This window comes from Panthera leo, chromosome D1 (assembly GCF_018350215.1).
Source record: "Panthera leo isolate Ple1 chromosome D1, P.leo_Ple1_pat1.1, whole genome shotgun sequence".
Lineage (NCBI taxonomy): Eukaryota > Metazoa > Chordata > Mammalia > Carnivora > Felidae > Panthera > Panthera leo.
The window spans coordinates 818,341-843,096 of record NC_056688.1 but is presented as its reverse complement, the minus strand read 5'-3'; the positions used below and the strand labels follow the sequence as shown (position 1 = coordinate 843,096).

The 24,756-nt window shown below is 39.9% G+C and overlaps 1 protein-coding gene across 6 annotated transcripts in view; it reads right to left on the bottom strand.

Moving 5' to 3' along the window:
• Positions 1 to 5,424: 5,424 nt before the first annotated feature.
• The window catches only part of CEP126 (centrosomal protein 126), a 104,303-nt gene continuing 84,971 nt past the window's right edge, over positions 5,425 to 24,756 (bottom strand). For 3 of the 6 annotated variants that reach the window (XM_042903931.1, XM_042903932.1, XM_042903933.1), the window contains exons 9-10: positions 16,669 to 16,733; positions 6,669 to 6,993 (exon numbers count right to left, since the gene is read on the bottom strand). In XM_042903931.1, the coding sequence (XP_042759865.1) occupies positions 6,931 to 6,993; positions 16,669 to 16,733 (128 nt within the window). In that variant the 3' untranslated portion in view covers positions 6,669 to 6,930. Of the gene's footprint in view, positions 6,000 to 6,666; positions 6,994 to 16,668; positions 16,734 to 24,756 lie in introns of those variants that run through there. The other 3 variants (XM_042903934.1, XR_006193386.1, XM_042903935.1) reach the window with 3 other exon arrangements.

Here is a 24,756-nt window from a genome sequence, read left to right as displayed (position 1 = left end):
TTTTTATTTAAATTCTAGCTAACATAGAGTGCAATGTTGGTTTCAGGGGTAGAATTCAGTGATTCATCACTTCCATACAACACCCAGTGCTCATCCTAACCAGTGCCCTCCTTAATGCCCATCACCCATCTATCTAGCCCATCCCCCACCCACTTCCCCTCCAGCGATCCTGTTTGTTCTCCATCATTAAGAGTCTCCTATGGTTTGCTTCCCTGTTTTTATCTTATTTGTCTTTCCCTTCCCCTATGATCATCTGTTTTGTTTCTTAAATTCCACATATGAGTGAACCAGAATTTTTAGAGTGAAAGCTACTGGCATTGACTGTGACAGAAAGTTTTGTAACCACTAGAGGGCGGTATATCACATTAATTAAAAAAAGATCTCAAAGCCGTTTAATACTTCTTGACCTACTTTTACAACTGATCATGATAGACATGAAATTACACTTCAAAACATTCTTGGAGTGTTGTGACCTTGGGCATGTTACTCAACCTCACTTCACCTTAGTTCTTTCATCTGGGGTCTGGACCCGACAGCATGTACCTCACTGCATTGCTAGGACGGGATGAGGTCCTATACGCACGGTGTTGCACAAGGTCTGACATTATAAGCTTTCAAAAACTGTTAGCTGTTATTACAGGATACGGTTCTTTATTGCAAGACAAAGTCATTTTTCTTGGCATGCAGGCTTTTTGTTTTCTTTCAAGTAACCCATACCTAATGGATGTTTCCCCTCCCATGGCAGTAAAAGGGCTTAGGTTTTCATTTTGATGAGATGTGTGCCAGTGACAACAGAGGGCTTGTGAGCATGAGAATCTTGGGGAGGTGAGGGAAACCTCACTCTATAGGACACCACGGCCCCGGCACTCCAGGAGCCTCGAGCCGACATCAGTGTCCACATCCACGCAGGTGTCACCCTGGCTGTGCCTGGAGGGGCAGCACTGCCCGGCTGTCAAGCACCTTGCGGCTCTTCTACCGTGGCAACAGTGACATCGCTCTCCTTCCATATGCCCGGTGTTGGCTTGGCACGTGGCTTTCAAATGGATTGTCTAGATTATTAATTCCTGTGGGTGTGGACGTTACTCTGTATAATCCATATCAAAATGGCATCTATATATAAGTGCTTCATACATTTTTAAGAAACTACTAAGTGTATGTTTTAATGTTTTATATAATTACAGTGGTATTTGTTATGAACCAAAAATTGCAACATAAGGTACAGCCCAAGATTTTAAACATTTTTAGAGCTTTAAAAATTTTAACTTTTTGGGGCACCTGGCTGACTCAGTCAGTAGAGTGTGTGACTCTTGATCTTGGAGTCGTGAGTTCTGGCCCCACATTGGGTGCAGGGATTACAGAAGACTTGTAATAATAGTACAGAGTTCCTATATACCTGTTTCCAGCTTCCCCCAATGTTGACCTCTTACATAACCATGTCAGAGTTATCAAAACTTAGAAACAAACATTTTCGTAAGACTGTTAACTACACTACAGATTTTCTTGGGATTTCACCAGTTTTTCCACTACTGTCCTTACTCTGTTCCAGTGTCCGATGCAAGGGATCATATTATATTTTATGTCCTTTAGTATCTGCTCATCTGTGACAGTTCCTCTGTTACTCCTTTTCTTTCATGACCTTGACACTTTTAGAAAGTACCCGTCAGGCATTTTGTAGAATGTCTCTGAATTTGAGTTTGTGTGACGGTTTGTTTTCTCCTTGATTGAAGTTACACCTTTTTCAACACATTATGTCAGGGGTCACAACGTGATTTCAACGTTTTTTACTGGTAATTATGACCTTGATTACTTACAGTCAAGTGATATCTGCCAGGTGTCCCTACTGTAAAATGACTTTTTTCTCTTTGTAATTAATAGATATTTTGAGGGAGATACTTTGAGGCTATCCAAAGGTCTTATTTCTCCTTAAACGTTGAAGCTAATGTTAAGATTCATTTGTGGATCCTGTTTGCAACAATTGTGTGGCTTTCCTTTTTGTTTAATTAAAAAATTATCTTACTTCATTTTAATTTTTTTAAGTAGCTTCATGCCCAGCATGGAGCCCAATGTGGGGCTTGAACTCATGACCCAGAGGTCAAGATCCGAGATGAGATGAAGAGTCAGAGGCTGAACCAACTGAGTCACCCAGGTGTGCCACCAATTTTAAAGATGAATCTAAATTTCTCTTAACAGTTATTAGAAGTTCTGCCTTTCACAAATGTTTCCAAACTTTTCTTTTGATTTTTTGATATCCTTTGCCCAAAAGATTATTGTCTCTTGTAATGAGTCTTACAGGTATATTCACTGATAGAACTGGCATTTCCTTTGATTTCCTCTGAACTTATCTTCTCAATTTGAAAGAGGATCCTTTTCTTCCTGAAGGCTTAAAACTCAGTATATAGGCATTTTGCTTTCTTATATTTTAAAATGTTACATATATATAACCCTATCATCACTGCCGTCACTTTTAGCACGCAAAAGGCTATTCTCTTTCACTGTAACTGATAACGAATCTTGATCTACTTTTGTCACTGTCAGTGAGCCCTCTCTGGATCTGCGAAAATTCTGGCACCTAAATCTGGAGGATTTAGGGCTCGTATTGCATAGGGACTCTGGTCACACCACAGTCTCACAGAAGGACGATGCTGTAACATACAAGCACTAGTAAAATAAATACCCTGTCCTGCTTTACAAGCTCACCAGATAAACTTGTTTGGCCCAGACTGACCAGATTTTAACAAATCTTTAAAACTATTTTCAACTATCCTTTGTTTGTAGAGACATCCTTTGGTATGCAGATAACAGGTACTAGGGTTGGGGATTATTAACCATGACACTGGCTTGGCACACAGCTTGCTGCTCAGTGTGGCTACAGCAGCACGTGACTATGCTTTCTTGCCTTTCTAATTAATGAAATAGAGTTTGAGGTGCTTGGAATGCTTCACAAAAAACACGGCACAACTCTTTGGCTTGCTTGCCCCACGGGAATGCCCTTTAAAAATAATATCCCGGGGCGCCTGGGTGGCGCAGTCGGTTAAGCGTCCGACTTCAGCCAGGTCACGATCTCACGGTCCGTGGGTTCGAGCCCCGCGTCGGGCTCTGGGCTGATGGCTCGGAGCCTGGAGCCTGTTTCCGATTCTGTGTCTCCCTCTCTCTCTGCCCCTCCCCCGTTCATGCTCTGTCTCTCTCTGTCCCAAAAATAAAAATAAAAAATGTTGGAAAAAAAAATAAAAATAATATCCCAATTAGGGGCGCCTGGGTGGCTCATTTGGTGGAGCGTTCGACTTTAGCTCAGGTCACAATCTCATGGCTGTGGGTTTGAGCCCTGGGTTGGGCTCTGTGCTGACAGCTCGGAGCCTGGAGCCTGCTTCAGATTCTGTGTCTCCCTCTCTTTCTGCCCCTCCCCTGCTTGCACTCTGTCTGTCTCTCAAGAAATGAATAAAAATGTTAAAAAATTAAAAAAAAATCCCAATTCACAAAATTGTATCTTGATAGCATAAAAAAATGCCCCAATTATTTGCTAGAAGTGACATGCAGCTTTCTATTTTTTAAAACCTGAGCCTGAAATTTTCTGTTGCCTTCCTGAAACCTATGCTTCTACCCCCAAAAACAGGAAAGTACAAAATGTTTTCTCTTTCAGTCATGTCTTCCCATTGATCTTCATTTTTCCTTTTCTTCTTCTTTTTCTTTTGTTAAATGCGTATTTATTTTTGAGACAGACAGAGTGCAAGCCGGGGAGGGGCAGAGAGAGAGGGAGACACAGAATCGGAAGCAGGCTCCAGGCGCTGAGCCATCAGCACAGAGCCTGACGCGGGGTCCGAACTCACCAACCGCGAGATCATGACCTGAGCTGAAGTCGGACGCTTACCTGATCGAGCCCCCCAGGCGCCCCAATCTTTGTTTTTTCATTTTTCTCTTCTCCCTTATTTCATCCAGTAGCCGCCATATGTAGCAGAAAGAACATGGGTGCTGCAGCCAGACAGACCTGGGTTTGAATCTCAATCTGCCACCGGCCAGCTGTGTGACTCTGGATGGGAGTAACGTCTCTGAGTCTCTGAACTCTAACCTGTAAAGGGAGAGGAGAATATGTGTTTTGGCTGCCTGCCTGGAGCAAATAACAATCCATGTACTGTAATGGTAGGTATTCCTGGATGCGCACCCTCGGCCAAAACCACTCCTGGGAAAGGAGTATTTCTCTAAATACGTGGACAGTCCTCTTAGATCTGGCTGAAGCATCCCTTGTCCCTGGGACTGAGTCCTGTCTTCTCTCTTCTGGAAACGCGAGGGAAGAAACGCACATAGGCATAGCCGCCCAAGCCCCGCGGCTGCCAACAGGCCCGCTTGTCAAACACCCACATGTGCAGTGAATCCTGCCTTATTCTCCCAGGACCACTCACCTCCACCTCGTGCTGTTTTCATCACTACCTTCACCCGAGGAGGTAAAATGCCCATTTTGGGAATGTCCATTTTATAATTTCATTAACAATTCAGATTTGAGAGCACAGTTATAAATTCTAATTTATTTGCATCTGTATTTAGAGTTCTCTATTTGAACCTCTTCCTAGATCAATCCTGAATACAAGGAAGCTCTGAGGGCCGGAGCAGGGGCTCCGGGTGGGCTTGTTGAATGGAGTAACGACCAAAGGGCCGGGGCCTCCGGGTAGGGACCCAGGAAGGATGGTGTTTGCCACCTGCTCTCTGTCTCCTCCAGGCCCGGGAGGCTCTTCTCTCCTCTTCATTCTCTTAACAGCATTCTTTCGGTGAAGTCTGAAGGTTTTTTCAAAATGCAGAATGTCATTTGTGTCCCTGTGTTCACAGAGCTTGAAGTCACAGTGTCCTCACACTGATGTACCAACGCCCACTCACATGTGCATGTCTGGGCTGGGGACAACAAAGCCGCTGGGAGAGCAGGAAGGGGGGTGACCTTCTGGTTTCTCATTGTTGCTTCCACATCACTGTTTCTTAACCTTGTCTGCTTATTACAATTCTTTTGGGGAGATTTAAAAAAATGGAAATGCCCAAACCGCACCTTGTTTCCCGTGTAAGTTCAATGTGCAGCTAAGGTTATGTTCTAGACCCTTGTTTTCTAGATGTGGACCACGGACCAGACACATGCGACAAAAACCCCCCTTTCCTGCCCGCTGGCTGAGCTCTCCTCCCACTCCCACCAAGGCCCCCTTCACTTTACGTGGATATTTGCGCAAACGTCACCTTCTCCGAGACCTTCTCTGGCCACTCTACCTGTTGTCTGAAATCGCCCTGCCAGCACTGTGCCCCCTTACTGCGCTCGGGTTTTCATTCAGCATGCTTTATAACTGCTGGCATATTCTTATGTTGAAAATCTGTATTCCCTGCTAAAATGTAAATTCCATGAGACAAGAATATAATTACTTTTGTTTTTTATTGTGTTCCTAATATCTGGAGCAGCACCTAGCACGTAGTAGGGGCTTGATAAAGGGAACGGTTGAATTATTTTCCCCTACGTTCGTTATGTTGATTTGCCTCTGGGTCCCCGCTTTAATTCCTAAGGCCACCGATGCGAATGACCACCTCTGACTGTCAGGAGCTCTCTATCCACAAGAGAGGTACGTCCACACAAGTAACTACAGTCAGGGAGGCACATAATTTATACCAGCGGTAGTAGAGAGGATTCTTAGGAAGCACTCGAGGAAGTCAACCTCAGCAGTGTTTGGGGGGACTCTGGTGGATGGCAGTGGGACAGGAAAGGCATGCTGAGCCCAGGGTGCGGTGCTGGCTGGGGGAACCGGTGCCCTGAGGGAAAGGTGGCAAACAGGCCGCCAGCTGGGCAGGAGGCCTCAGGGGGCGGAACCTTGCGCACATTCTCTCCAGGGGCCAAGGGCAAAGCTCTGAGGACCTGTAAGACAGGCCTGGTACGAGAGATTTTTACTCTGGCCATCTCACCATGCTCTACAAATGCCATGCTGTCAGCCTTACTGGTGTGAGAGGTCAGAAACTCAGCCTGAAGCAATCCAGAAGAGAGCCTGAAGTAGAAAGGTTGATTGAAAATAAAAAGACATATGCGATTATCATAATTCTATGAAAAAACTTTGATAGTCACATGAAGTTTCATGATCATACAAGGGGTTTCTCTGGTTTTCTTGTTTCCTTATTTAAATATTTATTTATTTATTTATTTTCAGAGAGAGAGCGCATGAGCACGAGTCGGGGGAGGGGCAGAGAGAGAGTGTCAGAGAGAGATCCTTGCCCCTCTTTTGGTTTTCTTAACATCCCTTGGCAATGACTCCAAAGTACAGAGATCCTTCAAAGTCTTAAACAAATAGCTTTACTATATATGTGGGATATTACTGACTGATCATAAACTTTTTAGGGATGCCTGGGTGGCTTAGTCGGTTAAGCATCTGACTCTTGACTTCAGCTCAGGTCATGATCTCACAGTTGGTGGGTTCAAGCCCCACATCGACTCTGTGCTGACAGCTTGGAACCTGCTTGGGATTCTCTCTTTTGCTCTCTCTCTCTGCCCTTCCCCCACTCTCTCCCTCAAAATAAATAAATAGACTTAAAAAAATCATAAACTTTTTACACCACTGTACCAAAATTTAATAGAATTTATTAGGAATTTTAGAAAAACAAAGCTTCACAACTATAGCTAATACATAATTTTAATAACAAAATATCCTGTTGTATTTTTAAATATAATGAATTTATTTTCAGAAGCATGCCCATTAAAAACAATGAAGCACTTCCATTCACTAAAAATGTATCAATAAAATACATAATAAACTTGTAGCATAAATGTAAACTAGTCAATTTATCTCCATTACCCATGTTATGATTTACCTTTATTTTATGGTTATAGTATTTTAAATTATTAACAAATGCAGAAATCTAGGATATATTTACAGGAGATTATCAAAAATAATGATTCCATTTAATAGTTACTGTTATTCTTCATCAGTATTTTCTCTGCACTCTGGATCCAACATCAGGAGATAGACTGGTCCTTGGCTGGCTGTTCTGTAACATAATTTCAGAACACTATTTTACTGTAGTATTCATAGGCAGATTCACAGATTATGGATGTTAATAACACTAAATTCATAATTCAAATTCTCAAGTGCTACATATACATCAACCTCAACATAATGAGTACCACTTCACATAAAGCATCATACCAATGATAATAATTCATAATCTTCACCCTTTGCTATTGGAAAAGGTGATTAGCAGGTGCCTTTTATCATAATCTGGTGTGTAAATAGTCACAATTTAGCAATTTTATTTTCTAAGGGAAGCTCCAGCAACTCATGTAACACCCTAGGTGTAGTTTAGCAACATATATTGGGTTAAAGAAGTTGCTTGAGAGGGCATTAGGTAAAAATTCATTAAATTCATAAATTCATAAAATTTATTTAAAAAAAAGTAAATATTCCAAAATAAAAATTCTGCTTCTAAGAGTCATAGTTTTTACACTGAAAAGCCATGGCTGGTGTCTTCAGGACGCCCTGGGACAAGCCTCTGAGAGGACAGTGTTTGCATGTCGTCTCTATTAGAATGCAAGAGACTTGAAGGCAGGAAAGTGTTTTCTTCTTTCTAGTCCCAGCCCTCACACACAGGCACTGTGTGTCTGACACAGTGAAAACCCAGGCAATATCTGTTCAATGAAGAAAAAGAGGGTGCCCAGGGGGCTCAGTTGGTTAAGCGCCGACTTCAGCTCAGGTCATGATCTCACGGTTCGTGAGTCCCAGCTCTGTATCGGGCTCTGTGCTGATGGCTCAGAGCCTGGAGATTGCTTCAGATTCTGTGTCTCCCTCTCTCTCTGCCCCTCTCCTGCTCGTGCTCTCTGTCTCAAAAATAAACATTAAAAAAAAATTAAAAAAAGAAAAGGAAAGAAAAAAAGGAGACCAGTATGATAACTTCTATGAAAAGAAAAAAATCAGGCTGCTATGGTTGCCAAAAAGAGGAAGTTCTAAACTTTGACAGGATAAAACTTGGGCTGAATAAGCCTTCCTAGAGGGAATGGCAGTGAAATGAAGCCTGAAAGAATGAGTAGGGGAGAAGTATGTAAAAGGACAAGTCCTGTGAGGCAGGGGATGAGGGGAAGGCAGTGTGGGCCCTGGAAGGACAGGGAGCTCCAGGGAGACCTACCTGTCGCTCAAATGTATATAACTTACAAGCTGGGGAGCAACCAGAGGTGCAGATGGGAAGGTCGTGAATGCAGTTCTCTGGAGTTTTAATTCATCTTTTAGGTGACAGGTAAGTGTTGACACAGGAGAGTGATATGTTCATATTCTTGGTTTACAAAGATTACTCTGGGCTGATGGTGTGAAAGATACCCTGGACAGATCACATCTCTTCAGGTGAGACATGACACATTCTTCTTCTTCTTTTTTTTTTTTAAATGTTTTTTATTTATAGAATAAATTTAATGTTTACTCGATGTTTTTATTTATAGAAACCAATTTTTGATTAATTAATTAATATTTTTAAATTTACATCCAAGTTAGCTGGCATATAGTGCAACAATATTTCAGAAGTCGATTCCTGAATGCCCCTTACCCATTTAGCCCATCCCCCCCTCCCACAACCCCTCCAGTAACCCTGTTTGCTCTCCATATTTACAAGTCTCTTATGTTTTGCATCCCTTCCTGTTTTTATATGATTGCTTCCCTTCCCTTATGTTCATCTGTTTTGTATCTTAAAGTCCTCATATGAATTGAGACATATGATACTTGTCTTTCTTTGACTAATTTTGCTTAGCATAATACCCTCTAGTTCTACCCACATAGTTGCAAATGGCAAGATTTCATTCTTTTTGATTGCCGAGTAATACTCCATTGTATATATATATCACATCTTCTTTATCCGTTCATCCAACGATGGACATCTGGGCTCTTTCCATACTTTGGTTATTGTTTGAAACAGCACACCTGTATCCCTTGGATAAATACCTAGTAGTGCAATTTCTGGGTCATAGGGTAGTTCTATTTTTAATTTTTTGAGGAACCTCCATACTGTTTTCCAGAGTGGCTGTACCAGTTTGCATTCCCACCAGGAGTGCAAAAGAGATCCTCTTTCTCTACATCCTTGCCAACATCTGTTGTTGCCTGAGTTGTTAATGTTAACCATTCTGACAGGTGTGAGGTAGTATCTCATTGTGGTTTTAATTTGTATTTCCCTGATGATGAGTGAAGTTGAACATTTTTTCATGTGTTGGTTGGCCATCTGGATGTCTTCTTTGGAGAAGCGTCTATTCATGTCTTTTGCCCATTTGTTCACTGGATTATTTGTTTTTTGGGTGTTAAGTTTGATCAGTTATTTGTAGATTTTGGATACTAACCCTTTATATATGTCGTTTGCAAATATCTTCTCCTATTTCATTGGTTGCCTTTTAGTTTTGCTGATTGTTTCCTTCACTGTGCAGAAGGTTTTTATCTTGATGAGGTCCCAATAGTTCATTTTTGCTTTTGTTTCCCTTGTCTCTGGAGATGTGTTAAGAAGTTGCTCTAGCCAAGGTCAAAGAGGTTTTTGCCTCCTTTCTTCTCTAGAATTTTGATGGCTTTCTGTGTTATGTTTAGGTCTTTCATCCATTTTGAGTTTCTTTTTGTGTATGGTGTAAGAAAGTGGTCCAGGTTCATTCTGAACTTCACCGTCCTGTTTTCTCGACACTATTTGCTGAAGAGATTGTCTATTTTTCATTGGGTATTCTTCCCTGCTTTGTCAAAGATTTGTTGGCCATATGTTTGTGGGTCCATTTCTGGGTTCTCTATTCTGTTCCATTTATCTGAGTGTCTGTTTTTGTGCCAATATTATACTGTCTGGGTGATTACAGCTTCGTAATACATCTTGAAGTCCAGGATTGTGATGCCTCCAGCTTTGGTTTACCTTTTCAAGATTGCTTTGGCTATTCGGGGTCTTTCTGTACAAATTTTTTCCATACAAATTTTAGGACTGATTGTTCTAGCTCCGTGAAGAATGCTGGTATTATTTTGATACAGATTGCATTGAATACGTAGATTGCTTTGGGTAGTATCGACATTTTAACAATATTTGTTCTTCCAACCCAGAAGCATGGAATATTTTTAAATTTTTTGTCTTTTTCAATTTCGTTCATAAGCTTTATATAGTTTTCAGTGTGTAGATGTTTACCTCTTTGGTTAGGTTTATTCCTAGGTATTTTATGGTTCTTGGTACAATTCTAAATGGCATTAATTCCTTGATTTCTCTTTCCGTTGCTTCATTATTGGTGTATAGGAATGCAATTTATTTCTGTGCATTGATTTTATATCCTGTGAGTTTGCTGAATTCATGGATCAGTTGTAGCAGTTTTTTTTGTGGAATCTTTTGGGTTTTCCATATAGAGTATCATGTCATCTGTGAAGAGTGAAAGTTTGACCTCCTCCTGGCTGATCTGGATGCCTTTTATTCCTTTGTGTTGTCTGATTGCTGAGGCTAGGACTTCCAATACTATGTCGGATAACAGTGGTGAGAGTGGACATCCCTGTCTTGTTCCTGACCTTAGGGGGAAAGCTCTCGGTTTTTCCCTATTGAGGATGATATTAGTGATGTGTCTTTAATATATGACTTTTATGATCTTGAGGTATGATCTTTCTATCCCTACTTTCTTGAGGGTTTTTATCAAGAAAGGATGTTGTATTTTGTCAAATGCTTTCTCTGCATCTATTGAGAGAATCTTGTGGTTCTTATCCTTTCTTTTATTGATTTATCACAGTGGTTGTTTTGCAGATATTGAACCAGCCCTGCATCTCAGGTGTAAATCCCACTTGATTGTGGTGAATAATTCTTTTAATGTATTGTTGAATCTGGTCAGCTAGTATCTTGTTGAGGATTTTTGCATCCATGTTCATCAGGGAAATTCGTCTATAGTTCTCTTTTTTATTGGGGTCTTTGTCCTGTTTTGGAATCAGGGTAATGAAATGCTGGCCTTCTGAAGAAGGAATTTGGAAGTTTTCCTTCCATTTCTATTTTTTGGAGCAGCTTCAAGAGAATAGGTGTTAACTCTTTCTTAAATGTTTGGCAGAATTCCCCTGGAATGGCATCCAGCCCTGGACTCTTGTTTTTTGGGAGATTTTGATTACTAATTCGATTCCTCTACTGGCTATGGGCCTGTTCAAATTTTCTATTTATTCTTGTTTCAATTTTGGTAGTTTACATGTTTCTAGGAGTCTGTCCATTTCTTCCAGATTGCCCATTTTATTAGTGTATAATTGCTAATAATATTCTCTTATTGTTTTTATTTCTGCTGTGTTGGTTGTGATCTCCCCTCTTTCATTTGTGATTTTATTTATTTGGGTCCTTTCCTTTATCTTTTTGATCAAAATGGTTAGGTGTTTATCAATTTTGTCAATTCTTTCAAAGAACCAGCTCCTAGTTTCACTGATCTTTCCTACTGATTTTTTTTTTCTTTTCTTTGGTTTTGATAGCATTGATTTCTGCTCTAATCTTCATTATTTCCTGTCTTCTGTTGGTTTTGGGTTTTATTTGCTGTTCTTCTTCCAGCTCTTTAAGGTGTAAGGTTAGGTTGTGTATCTGGGACCTTTCCTCCTTCTTTAGGAAAGACTGGATTGCTATACACTTCCCTCTTATGACTGCCTTTGCTGTGTCCCAGAGGTTTTGGTGTTGTCATTTTCATTGGCTTCCATGTACTTTTTGATTTCCTCTTTAACTTCTTGGTTAGCCCATTCATTCCTTAGTAGGATGTTCTTTAGTCTCCAAGTATTTGTTATCTTTCCAAATTTTTTCTTGTGGTTGATTTCGAGTTTCATAGCATTGTGGTCTGAAAATATGCATGGTATGATCCATCTTTTTGTACTTGTTGAGGGCTGATTTGTGTCCCAGTGTCCAGATATTCTAGATATCTTCCTTGTGCACTGGAGAAGAATGTGTATTCTGCTGCTTTAGGATGAAATGTTCTGTATATATTTGTTAAATCCATCTGGTCTAGTGTATCATTCAAAGCAATTGTTTGCTTGTTGATTTTCTATTTAGATAACCTGTCCATTGCTCTAAGTGGGGTGTTGAAGTCCCCTACTATTATGGTATTATTATCAATGAGTTTCTTTATGTTTGTGATTGATTTATATATTTGGGTGTCCCACGTTTGGAGGATAAATGTTTACAAATGTTAGATCTTTTTGGTGGATAGACTCCTGAGTTATGATATAAAGCCCTTCTTCATCTCTTGTTACAGTCTTTATTTTAAAATCTAGATTGTCTGATATAAGTATGGCTACTCCAGCTTTCTTTGGCGACCATTAACATAATAGATGGTTCTCCACCCCCTTACTTTCAATCTGAAGGTGTCTTTAGGTCTAAAATATGTCTCTTATAAATAGCATATAGACGGATCTTGTTTTCTTATCCATTCTGTTACTCTATGTCTTTTGATTGGAGCGTTTAGTCCATTGACATTTAGAGTGAGTACTGAAAGGTATGAATTTATTGCCATTATGTTACTTGTAGAGTTGGAGTTTATGGTGGTGCTCTCTGGTCCTTTCAGTATTTGTTGCTTTGGGTTTTGTTTTGTTTTGTTTTTTTCTGCCTTTTCTCCCTTCAGAGAGTCCCCCTTAAAATTTCTTGCAGGGCTGGTTTAGTGGTCATGAACCTGCTCTAATTTTTGTTTGCCTGGAAACTTTGTATCTCTCCTTGTATTTTAAATGAAAGCCTTGCTGGATAAAAATTTCTTGGCTGCATATTTTTCCTATTCAGCACATTGAATATATCCTGCCACTCCTTTCTGGCCTGCCAAGTTTCTGTGGATAGGTGTGCTGCAAACCTGATATGTCTTCCCTTGTAGGTTAAGGACTTTTTTCCCCTTGCCGCTTTCATGATTGTTTCCTTGCCTGAGTATTTTGTGAATATGATTATGATATGCCTTGTTGATGACTGGTTTTTGTTGAATCTAATGGGAATTCTCTGTGCTTCCTGGATTTTGATGTCTGCGTCTTTCCCTAGGTTAAGAAACTTTTTCGCTATGGTTTGCTCCCATAAATCTTCTACCCCTTTTTCTCTCTTTTCATCTTCTGGGACCCCTATGGTTCTGATGATATTCCTTTTCAATCAGTCACTGAGTTCTCTGATTCTTATATCATGCTCTTTTTTTGCTTTGGTCTCCCTCTTTTTTTTCTGCTTCATTATTCTCCATAAGTCTGTACTCTATATCGCTGATTCGCTGCTCTGCTTCATCCATCCTTGCCGCCTGAAACATGATAAATTCTTAAACAAAGGCACTAACAGTAGGAATGAAGATAGTGGATGGATTTGAGGTGTATTATCAGGAGGACATATTGCCTGTGGGCATGGGAGAAGGAGAAGCCTGGATGAGATACACATTTCTGTCTGGGAAGTCTGGAGAATGGTGTCATCAACTGAAGTAAGAATTAAAAGAGGTAGAAGAGTTTTGGGGGGAAACTTGGGAAACTGAATCTTGGCTCTGCCACTGAATATTTGTGAGACTTGAGAAAATTCCTTGATGTCCTTCGCTTAGAATATTAAACAAGATAACGTGTGTGAAATAATTTGGGACAGTACTTTTCAGTGGTAGGAATCCCTAAGTGTGCTTCCATTCTTCTTTCTAAATATATCTCAACAAAATTTGGGTGCCATTAAAGAGTATTAATTGACATTTAGCATTCACCAAGGGGCTTTGCAAGAAAACAGTGGTATTTTATGGGGCATAAAATCTTGCTTCAGAATATTAAAAACGTTTCCAGTTCAAATACATCACCTAATTTTATTGTAGCCCGAAAAAGGTACATCATATATTTAAAAACCAGGTATAAAAAAATCATAAAGTCTCAACCAATATTTTCAAGTATGTAGTATGTGCTAGTTTCTATGAAGTAGACAGGTAAATGGAAAAACAGCCTCAAGAATATAGTTCCAAAGAAGATCACTCATGTAAAAAGACAACCCACAAAAATACCTATGGAGTAGAAGTATAAAACCAGTGGTACTACAGTAATTAAGTTCAGAGGAGAATGTGGTCATCATAAGCTGGATTGGTCATGGAGAGATTCATGGGGGAAGTGACATTAAGTTGGTGCTTAGATAGGTTGGATTAGGAAGGTAGAGCAAAAGTATAGCTGGTGCAGTTTGGAGCTGGGGTGAACATGAACAAACAATGAGAAGAACATGACAGCATACTGAGTACTGCAGACTTGAAGGACAACGCATTAAATTTCTTTGGCTGGAAGGAAGATTCATAGTGTAAAAAGAGAGGTAGGTGGGACTATGAATTGTTACAAATTGTTATGATTCCTATTATTTACAAGGAAGTTATGCTTTGCATGTGTATTTCACTTAAGTAGTTTCAGGAATGTTACCTTTTTCTGAAACGATGCAACCTTTTTTTTGAGACGATGTAAATGGATAAGATGATCACAATAGTGGCACTAATGATAATGCAACCCAATGGTGTCTAGCATGTGTTGTGTTATAGGCACTGTTCTAAATACTTTACACTGGTTCTTCTCTCTAGAAGCCCTCACAGGTACACTAGAGGATAGATGACAGTACCATTAAGATGATTATGACTAATCAATCAGTGAAGGGATACAGGAAGGGATGGGCCAAATTTTGTTCCTCTGAAATCTTACAACAGCACTTGCTCTGAGTGGTGGAAGCTGACTGCCTGCCACCTGAGAGAACCTGCTCAAAATTATTTCTTTTGCTCATGTTACAAGTGTCTAAAATCCCACTTTTAGAAATTCACTATACTTCTTCCCAGAAATTGTTTTTAAATGATTTAAATGGTTTTAAGTCTTTTAAAATACTTTTTAGAAATGAGGGGCACCTGGGTGGCTCAGTTAAGCCTCTGACTTTGGCTCAGGTCATGATCTCATGGTTCATGAGTTTGAGCCCCACATTGGGCTCTGTGCTGATAGCTCAGAGCCTGGAGCCTGCTTCGGATTCTGTGTCTCCCTCTCTCTGCCCTTCCCCTGCTTGTGCTCTCTCTCTCTCCTTCTCAAAGAATAAACATTAAAATTTTTCAAAAAATAATTTTTAAAAGTGAAAAATTATCTTTTAAAATTCAAGCCAAGTATCTCAACAGGAGTGAATATGCCAGTCCATTTCTTTTCCTAAGAGGAAAAACCCAAAGCAACACCACCAAACACTGTGGGAGAAGAAAACACAAGGAGTGACAGAATGGGGGGAAACACAAAAAACAGTAATAAAACACACATGTGGGGGGTGCAGCATGGTGGATTAATATATAAACTTCACTCTTGTTGTGAAGTTTCCAGAGAGATACATAATTTTTGAGAATTATAGAAATTATAGAAGAAAATAGATCAGGAGTCAAAGTGACAGTTGCCAAAAGACTCCTGTACAACGGTCACTGCATCAACAATGCCACACCAAAAAGGCTGTTTCTGAGAACCATTTGCAGAGACCGAAATAAGAAGCTTCATGAAGGCAGGGGCAGCCTCTTTCTTCTTCTTTACTACCACACTCAGGACACAGCAAAAATCTAAAATGTGGGCAGGAAATGTGTAACTTTGTTTATGTAAGAGCAAATAATAAGAAATGAAGTATACTTGTGTCGTTGTACTTTTTCCTGTCAAGATTACAGAACTGAGGGTATGTGATGAAAAACAATTGAGCAAGCATCCAATGAATTCTCTAAGAAAACACTTTTTTTTTTTTTAGAAAAAATTTTAATGTTTATTTATATTTGAGAGAGAAAGAGACAGAGTGTGAATGATGGAGGGGTAGACAGAAGGGAGACACAGAATCTGAAGCAGGCTCCAGGCTCTGAGCTGTCAGCAGAGGGCTCGATGCGGGACTCGAACCCACGAACTGGGAGATCATGACCTGAACCAAAGTTGGACGCTTAACAGACTGAGCTGCCCAGGCACCCCTCTAACAATGCATTTCTTTGTCGAACACCTAAGTTGAGGATAGTAAGAGTCCAGGTGCCTCACATAGTCTTAATTCATATTATGGTAATTTGTATACACTATCCATGTGTGTTCTTTCTCCCTGTTAGACTGAAAATTCCTTAATGCACTAAATTGCCACTTATATGTGTATCTTTACCAGAATCCAGTGTCAAGGCAAAAAACAAAAACAAAATTCCAAATAATGATGTCTAGTTTTGAACTTTGAAAACACAAAAGGGAGATGGGCAAGGGTGGGATCATTACCAAGGTAAAATAACCAATAATTTTCCAGTTAGGCTACATACCCATATACTACAGATCAGTAGTGCAATGATATCAGTTTCTGTTCCCATGGATGATGAAATACTTTGGATGGAAAAAACTTTATATTTTGATTTTTTTTTAATTTTTAAAAAAATGTTTATTTGTTTTTGAGAGAGACAGAGAAAGAGAGTAAGTGCAAGTAGGAGAAGGCAGAGAGAGGGAGACACAGGATCCAAAGCAGGCTCCAGAGCTCTACGTGGGGCCAGAACTCTTGAAATCATGACCTGAGCTGAAGCCGGATGCCTAAGTGATTGAGCCACCCAGGCATCCTATATATTTTGATTGTTTTAAATGAGAGGATATTTGCTGATTCTAACAAAACGTCTCATCATTGAAAGTTGACTGGGAGAAAAACTCCCTAAAAGCCAATATCAAGAAAAATTAATTTCAATACAGGATTCTTACACACAAAATCATGACATTTCCTAAAATGAGAAAAATAAAATCTTCTTAAAGTACTTACCAGAAATGGTATTATTCGTAAGGTATTTTTGATGGATGGATTTTTGCAAATGGTTTCTTGTACATCTGAAATAATTATACCATGACACAAAAATAATTCAGTTACGTATGCTGACAGAGAAGAATCAAATGTTAAGTTCTGGTGTCAAATACTCAATGTGGGGAACAGACTTTCTTCTTTGGTCACCAGAAACAGTCTTTAGACTTGTATTAGGTTAGGAAATAGAAGTAATTTGATGAAAAACAATTATATAAAATTAATGTTGATAAAAAGAAATTCCTAATACTTTGACTATTCTATAACAATCTTCCTTCAAATGCTGGGTTTTCTTGTCTTTTTTTTCTTCCTTTTTATTTATTTATTTATTTTTTTAAAATTTTTTTTTTCAACATTTATTTATTTTTGGGACAGAGAGAGACAGAACATGAACGGGGGAGGGGCAGAGAGAGAGGGAGACACAGAATCGGAAACAGGCTCCAGGCTCTGAGCCATCAGCCCAGAGCCTGACGCGGGGCTCGAACTCACGGACTGCGAGATCGTGACCTGGCTGAAGTCAGACGCCCAACCGACTGCGCCACCCAGGCGCCCCTTTTCTTCCTTTTTAAAAAATACAGTACTTTTATTACTTTTTAAAGTTTATTTATTTATTTTGAGAGAGCGAGAGAGAGCAATCAAGAGAGAGAGTGAGCCAGGGCATGAACGAGGGAGGGGCAGAGAGAGAGAGAGAGAGAGAGAGAGAGAGAGAATCCCAAGCAGGCTCAGTGCTGTCAGTGCAGAGCTTGATGTGGGGCTGGAACCCATGAACCATGAGATCATGGCCTAAGCCGAAGTCGGACACTCAACTGACTGAGCCACCCAGGAGCCCCTTTTCTTTTGTAAAACAAAAGGGAAATTTGATTCTTTGATATCTCAGGAAAGAAGAGATGTTTATTTAGCTATTAAGGCATAAAAGTTGAATAATTTGTCAACTCATGCCTTTTCAGTGCTTAAGCTTTGGTCCATATAAAAGCAAGGGTCTGGGCAAAAGAAAAAAAAAACAACCTTCAAGCAGAATCCTTTATGTGAAGCATTTAAGTATGTCGAAGTATCTAATAGGAAAAAACCCTCTAAAAAAACTGACCTGAGTTTTTTACTCTTGATCTTCATAATTGGACATCTTACAGCCTTAGTTATATATTGCTTCTAGGGTTGTAGCTCCCTGCTTTTTATTAATATATTATTATTATTTAAAGTTTATTTATTTTTGAGAGAGAGAGAGAGAGGGAGAACTTGTGCATGAGCAGGGGAGATGCAGAGAGAGAGGGAGAGAGAGAATCCCAAGCAGGCTCCACACTGTCAGTGTGGAGCCCAATGTGGGGCTCAATCTCATGAACCTCGAGATCATGACCTGAGCCAAAACCAAGAGTTGCCCACCAGGCACTCTTATTAATATTTTATTTTTAAATTTTAATTTTGAAATTAACACAAAAAACATATAGAGCATATATACATATTGCAATTAATTATAATGAAGCTAATGTCTATGTAATGACCTAGACTGAGAAATGTGCACATTATCACTATTTTAGGAACTTCCCAGAGCTCCCATCTCCATGTCTCTCTGGGGATTGCACTTCCTTTCCTTGCCCACAGAGGTGACCGATTACATGGGCTTTGTGTCTGCATAATTATAGCACATGAGTATACATGCATATCATATTGCTTGTTTTACCTGTTTCTGAACTTCAAATAAGTAAAACTGACCTGATTTTCATTCTGAATTTTTATTATTTTTTAAATTTAAATTTTGATTCATTTACAGTGCAATGTAGTTTCCTGGGGTAGAATTCAATGATTCATCACTTACATATAGCACCCAGTGCTCATCACAAGTGCCCTCCTTAATACTCATCACCCATCTAGCCCATCCCCCACCCACCTCCCCTCCATCAGCCCTCAGTTTGTTCTCCATATTTAAGGGTCTCTGGTGATTTGTTTCCCTCTCTTCTCTCCCCTCCACCTTCCCATATGTTCATGTTTTGTTTCTTAAATTCCACATACGACTGAAATCATATGCTGTTTATCTTTCTCTGATTGACTTATTTCACTTAGCATAATACATTCTAGTTCCATCCACATCATTGCAAATGGCAAGAGTTAATTCTCTTTGATGCCTGAGTATTATTCCATTGAATATATACACCCATCTTCTTTATTCATTCATCAGTTGATGGACACTTGGGCTCTCTCCATAGTTCGGTTATTGTAGATAATGCTGCTATAAACATCAGGGTGCATGTACACCTTCAAATCTATATTTTTGTATCCTTTGGGTGAATACCTAATAGTGCAATTGCTGGATCGTAGGGTAGTTTTATTTTTAGTTTCTTGAGGAATCGTCATACTGTTTTTCACAGTGGCCACACCAGTTTGCATTCCCACCAGCGGTGCAAGAGTGTTTCCCTTTCTCCGCATCCTTGCCAACATGTGTTGTTTCTTGTGTTGTTAATTTAGGCATTCTGACCGGTGTGAGATGGTATCTCATTGTGGTTTTGATTTGTATTTCCTTGATGATGAGTGATGTTGAATATTATTTCATGTCTGTTAGCCTTCTGGATGTCCCCTTTGAAAAATGTCTATTCATGTCTTCTGCCCATTTCTTAACTAGGTTGTTAGTTTTTTGGGTGTTGAGTTTGAGAAATTCTTTATAGATTTTGGATACTAACACTTTATCATATACCTCATTTGCAGGTATCTTCTCTTATCCTGTAGGGTGCCTTTTGGTTTTGCTAATTGTTTCCTTCGCTGTGTGGAAGTTTTTATCTTGATGAAGTCCAATAGTTCATGTTTGCTTTTGTTTCCCCTGCCTTCAGCAATGTTGTCTAGTGAGAAGGTGCCCCAGCTGAGGTCAAAGAGGTTGCTGCCTGTGTCCTTCTCTAGGATTTTGATGGTTTCCTGCCTTCCATTTAGGGCTTTCGTCCATTTTGAATTTATTTTTGTATATGATGTAAGAAAGTGGTCCAGTTCATTCTGCATGTTGCTGTCCAGTTTTCCCAACACTATTTGCTGAAAATATTGTCTATATTTCACTGGATATTCTTTCCTGCTTTGTCAAAGATGAGTTGACCATACAGTTGTGGGTCCATTTCTGGGTTTTCTCTTCTGTTCCACTGATTTATGTGTCTGTTTTTATGCCAGTACCATACTGTCTTGATGACTACAGCTTTGTAATACAGCTTGAAATCAGGAATCGTGATGCCTCCAGTTTTTCTTTTTCAGGATTGCTTTGGCTATCCAGGATCTTTTGCGGTTCCATACGAATTTTAGGATTGTTAGTTCTAGCTCTGTGAAAAATACTGGTGGTATTTTAATGGGAACTGCATTAAATACACAGATTGCTTTGGGTAGTATAGACATTTTAACAATGCTTGTTCTTCCAATCCATGCGCATGAAATGCGTTTCCATTTCTTTGTGTCCACTTCAATTTCTTTCATACACTTTCTATAGTTTTCAGAGTATAGATCTTTTACTTCTGTTTTTATTTAATGTTTTATTTTTATTAAAAAAATTTTTTTAATGTCTATTTTTGAGACACAAAGACATAGCATGAGCAGGGGAGGGGCAGAGAGACAGGGAGACACAGAATCCGAAGCAGGCTCCAGGCGCTGAGCTGTCAGCACAGAGACCGATGTGGGGCTTGAGCCCATGAACAGTGAGATCGTGACCTTAGCCGAAGATGGATGCTTAACTGACTGAACCACGGACACTTAACCGACTGAGCCACCCAGGCGCCTCTTTATCTTCTACTGCTTTAGTTAGGTTTATTTGTAGGTATCTTATTGTTTTTGGTGCAATTGCAAATGGGATCAATTCCTTGATTACTTTTTCTGCTGCTTCATTATTGGTGAGAAATGCAAGAGATTTCTGCACGCTGATTTTATATCCTGTGACTTTGCTGAACTTATATGTTAATTCTAGCACCTTTTTGGTGGAGTCTCTTGGGTTTTCCACACAGAGTATCATGTCATCTGCAAATAGTGAGTTTGACTTTTTCCATGCTGATTAGCATGCTTTTTCTTTTTGTTGTCAGATTGCTGAGGCTAAGACTTCCAGTACTATGTTAAATAGTAATGGTGAGAGTGGACATCCTTGTCTTATTCCTGATCATAGGGGAAAGGCTCTCAGTTTTATCCCATTAAGGAGATTAGCTGTGGGTCTTTTGTATATGGTTTTTATGATCTTGAGGTCCACCTATCCCTCCTTTTTGAGGATTTTTATCAGGAATGGATGCTGTATTTTGTCAAATGCTCTTTCTGCAACTATTGATGGGATCATATGGTTCTTATCCTTTCTTTTATTATAGTCATGTATCACATTGATTGATTTGCAAATATTGAACCAGTGCTGTAGCCAAGGAATAAATTTCACTTGCTCATGGTGAATAATTCTTTTAATGTACTGACTTTGGTTTGCTAATATATTGTTGAGAACTTTTGCATTCATGTTCATCAGGGATACTGGCCTGTAATTCTTTTTAGTGAGGTCCTTGGTTTTGGAATCCCCAAGGTAATGCTGACTTCATAGAATGAGTTTCAAAGTTTTCCTTTTCAATTTCTTTGCTGGTTATGGGTCTGTTCAAATTTTGTATTTCTTCCTGTTTCAGTTTTGATAGTTTGTGAGTTTCTAGGAATTTGTCCATTTCTTCCTGATTGCTCAGTTGGTTGGCATATAAATTTTCGTAGTATTCTCTTATGATTGTATTTCTGTGGTGTTGGTGGTCATCTCTCCTCTTTCATTTGTGATTTTATCTATTTGGATCCTTTCTCTTTTCTTTTTGATAAGTCTGGCTAGTGGTTTACCAATTTTGTTAATTCTTTCAAAGAACCAGCTCTTAGTTTCATTGATCTGTTCTACTCTTTTTTGTTTGTTTGTGTGTCATTTATTTCTGCTCTAATCTTTATTAGTTCCCTTTTTCTGCTGGCTTTTGGCTTTATTTGCCTTTCCTTTTCTATCTCCTTTAGGTGTAAGTTTAGGTTGTGTATTTTGGACCTTTCTAGCTTCTTGAGATAGGCCTGGATTGCAATATACTTCCCTCTTAGGACTGCCTTTGCTACATTACAAAGGTTTTGGACTGTTGTGTTTTCATTTTCATTTTCTTCCATGTATTTTTTAAATTTCTTCTTTAATTTCCTGGTTAACCCATTCATTCTTTAGTGGGATGTTCTTTAACCTCCATGGGTTTGAGGGCTTTCCAACCTTTTTCTTGTGGTTGACTTCAAGTTTCACATTGTTGTGATCTGAAAATATGTATGGTAAAATCGCCATCTTTTTGTACTTGTTGAGGGCTGATTTGTCACCCAGTGTGTGATCTGTTCTGGAGAATGTCCAATGTGCCCTCGAAAAGAATGTATATTCTGCTGTTTTATGATGAAATGTTCTGAATATTTTTGTTAAGTCCATCTTGTCCAGGGTGTCATTCAAAGCCATTGTTTCCTTGTTGAGTGTCTGCTTAGATGATCTGTCCATTGCTGTGAGTGGGGTATTAAAGCCTCCTACTATTATTAATGGTTTTTTTTTTAAAGCTTTATTTCCGAGGTGCTGACCTCTGAAACGTCACACTTGGCACACTGTTGTTTATAAAAACCTAGTGGTATTGAAACCCTCTCCTTTTTCCCCCATCAATGGTTCTGGGGAACATTTTCTTGTCCAGTCCCCAGAGAGTGTTTTCACTCTTTCTATTTGCTTTTGGGGCAAGTGTTTTCCTGCAAAAACCCGAGGCACTGCTCTCTCTCTCTCTCTCTCCTCTCGGCAAAAAAGACTGCCTCCCCTCTGAAGCACCCTGACTCTTCTCGCCCCCCAGTTCACCTCTCAGCACCATGCATCTGCTGCGTTCTCTCCCTCAAACTATGCAGATCATTGTGTGAATCCTCAGATCGATTTCCTAGGTGTTCACAATGGTTTGATGTTGATCTAGCCGAGTTTGAGGGACAAGTCCAGGGTCTCCTCACTCATCTGTCATCTTAACTCCTCCTGACTTGTTGTGCTTGTGCTGTGATTTGCCTTATTTTGCCCCAAATTATATTGTTTAGAATCATCTATGATGATGTGTGTAGCTGCAGTTTGTTCATTTTCCTTGCTGAACAGCGGCACATGGATATTCCACATTTAGGTGTTTTCAGTTTGGGGCTTTTAAAAACAATGATGATCTCTGTATACTTCTGCATGTCTCCTGATGCACACGTGCAGGCTTCTCTCGAGGGCATGTATCTGGAAGGGAAATTACTGGCTTGTAGGGTCTGTTCATGTTCAACCTATCCGATGATGGCAGGACATTTCCTCAAGAGACTGCACCCACTCACACCCCAAAGGCACTGCGGGAGGGGCTCCCACCGCTGCACACCATTACCAATGCCTGGCATCCCCCACTGTTAAACCTGTGTCTTTCTGAGGAATATGTAACTGTATTCCATTGCTTTAAAAAAAAAAGTGATTATTTATTTTGAGAGAGATGGGAGAGAGGTGGGGGAGGGGCAGAGAGAGAGAGAGAGTGAGCCTCTCTATGCTCCATGCCCAGCACAGAGTCCAACATACGACCCTGGGATCGTGACCTGAGTGGAAATCAAGAGCCGGAGGCTCAACCCCAACTGAGCCACCCAGGCACCCCTATTTATGTACTGTGAATATGAGTCCTTCTTCTTTTTTTTAAAGTTTATTCATTTATTTTGACAGAGACAGAGACAGTGTGAGTGGGGGAGGGGGAGAGAGGGAAAGAGCGAATCCCAAGCAGGCTCCACACTGACAGCACAGAGCCCAACTGACTGAGCCACCCAGGTGCCCCAATATGAGTCCTTCTTGTACGTGTTCTAAATATGCTCTCACATCATGCCTTTTTCCTTGTTTTAATCATGTTTTGATACAAAGACAAGTTTATAATTTTGATATAGTAAAATTCATTATTTTTCTCCTCTTTCGATCATGTTCCATGTGCTCTAAGAACTATTTCCTTACCCTGAGGTTAGAAAATATTTTTATATAATCTCTCAGAAGCTTTATATATTTTATTTCATATTTAATCTTTAATCACAGTAATTTGGCACTAAATTTTATATATGATATTTGATAGGAGTTCACTTTAATCTCTACCTGGTATCCCTTTTTTCCAATATGTAGCAATAGCTTGTCTGAACATGACCCCATCAGTTGTGGCTTTTCTGTTGGTGTGCTGCCTGGGACCCCAGGACAGGCGTTGACACCTTGTGAGGGCAGCATGTAGCATCCAGCTGCCTGGGACTCTCCTCCAGCAGAAAGAGGCTGCAGCATGTGTACCTACCTCCCTTCCCCCTAGAACCTTTAATACGTTAGTCACAGCCACTTAAAGCATCTGCACGAGAGTTCCAGTGTGTGAGTCACCTCTGGGTCTGTGTCTGCTGCCTGCTTTGTCCCTTGACAGCATCTTTCCTCACTTTTTTGGTGTTTGTTAATTTTTGACTGAATGCTAAACTTTATGTTTACAATGGTGGTTAGTGAGGCAAATAGGACTTATGCCAGGAAATGGGGATGCCTATTCTGCTAGGCAACTGGGGCGTGTGTGTGGTTAATCACCAGGAATTGAGTTTTTGGTTTTGTTTTTGTTTTTGAGAGACACAGAAAGGGCACAAGTGAGCGAGGGCAGAGACAGAAAGAGAGAATCCCAGGAGGGGCACAGGGAGAGAGAGTGAGGGAGAAAGAGAGAAAGAAGTGGGGCTTGAGCTCATCCAATGCAGAGCTTGAACTCATGAACTGTAAGATCATGAACTGAGCCAAAGTCAGATGCTTAATGATGCAGCTACTCAGGAGCCCGAGATTTTTTTTTTTTTTTTTTTTTTTTTTTTTTTTTTTTTAAGTAGGCTCTGCACCTAACATGGGGCTTCAACTCTGACCTGAGATCAACAGTCCCCTGCTCCACTGAGCCAGCAGGTGCCCCTGGGTTTGGGCTTTGTTGTTGCTTTGTTGTTTGTGCCTTTAGTCCCTCACTGGTTTACATTACTCCTGTGTTGTTCTATGTTTCTGCAGGGTCATGGAGGTTTTTTCTTCAATGTTCCTACTCCACTCTTAGTGTCTGGCCTTCC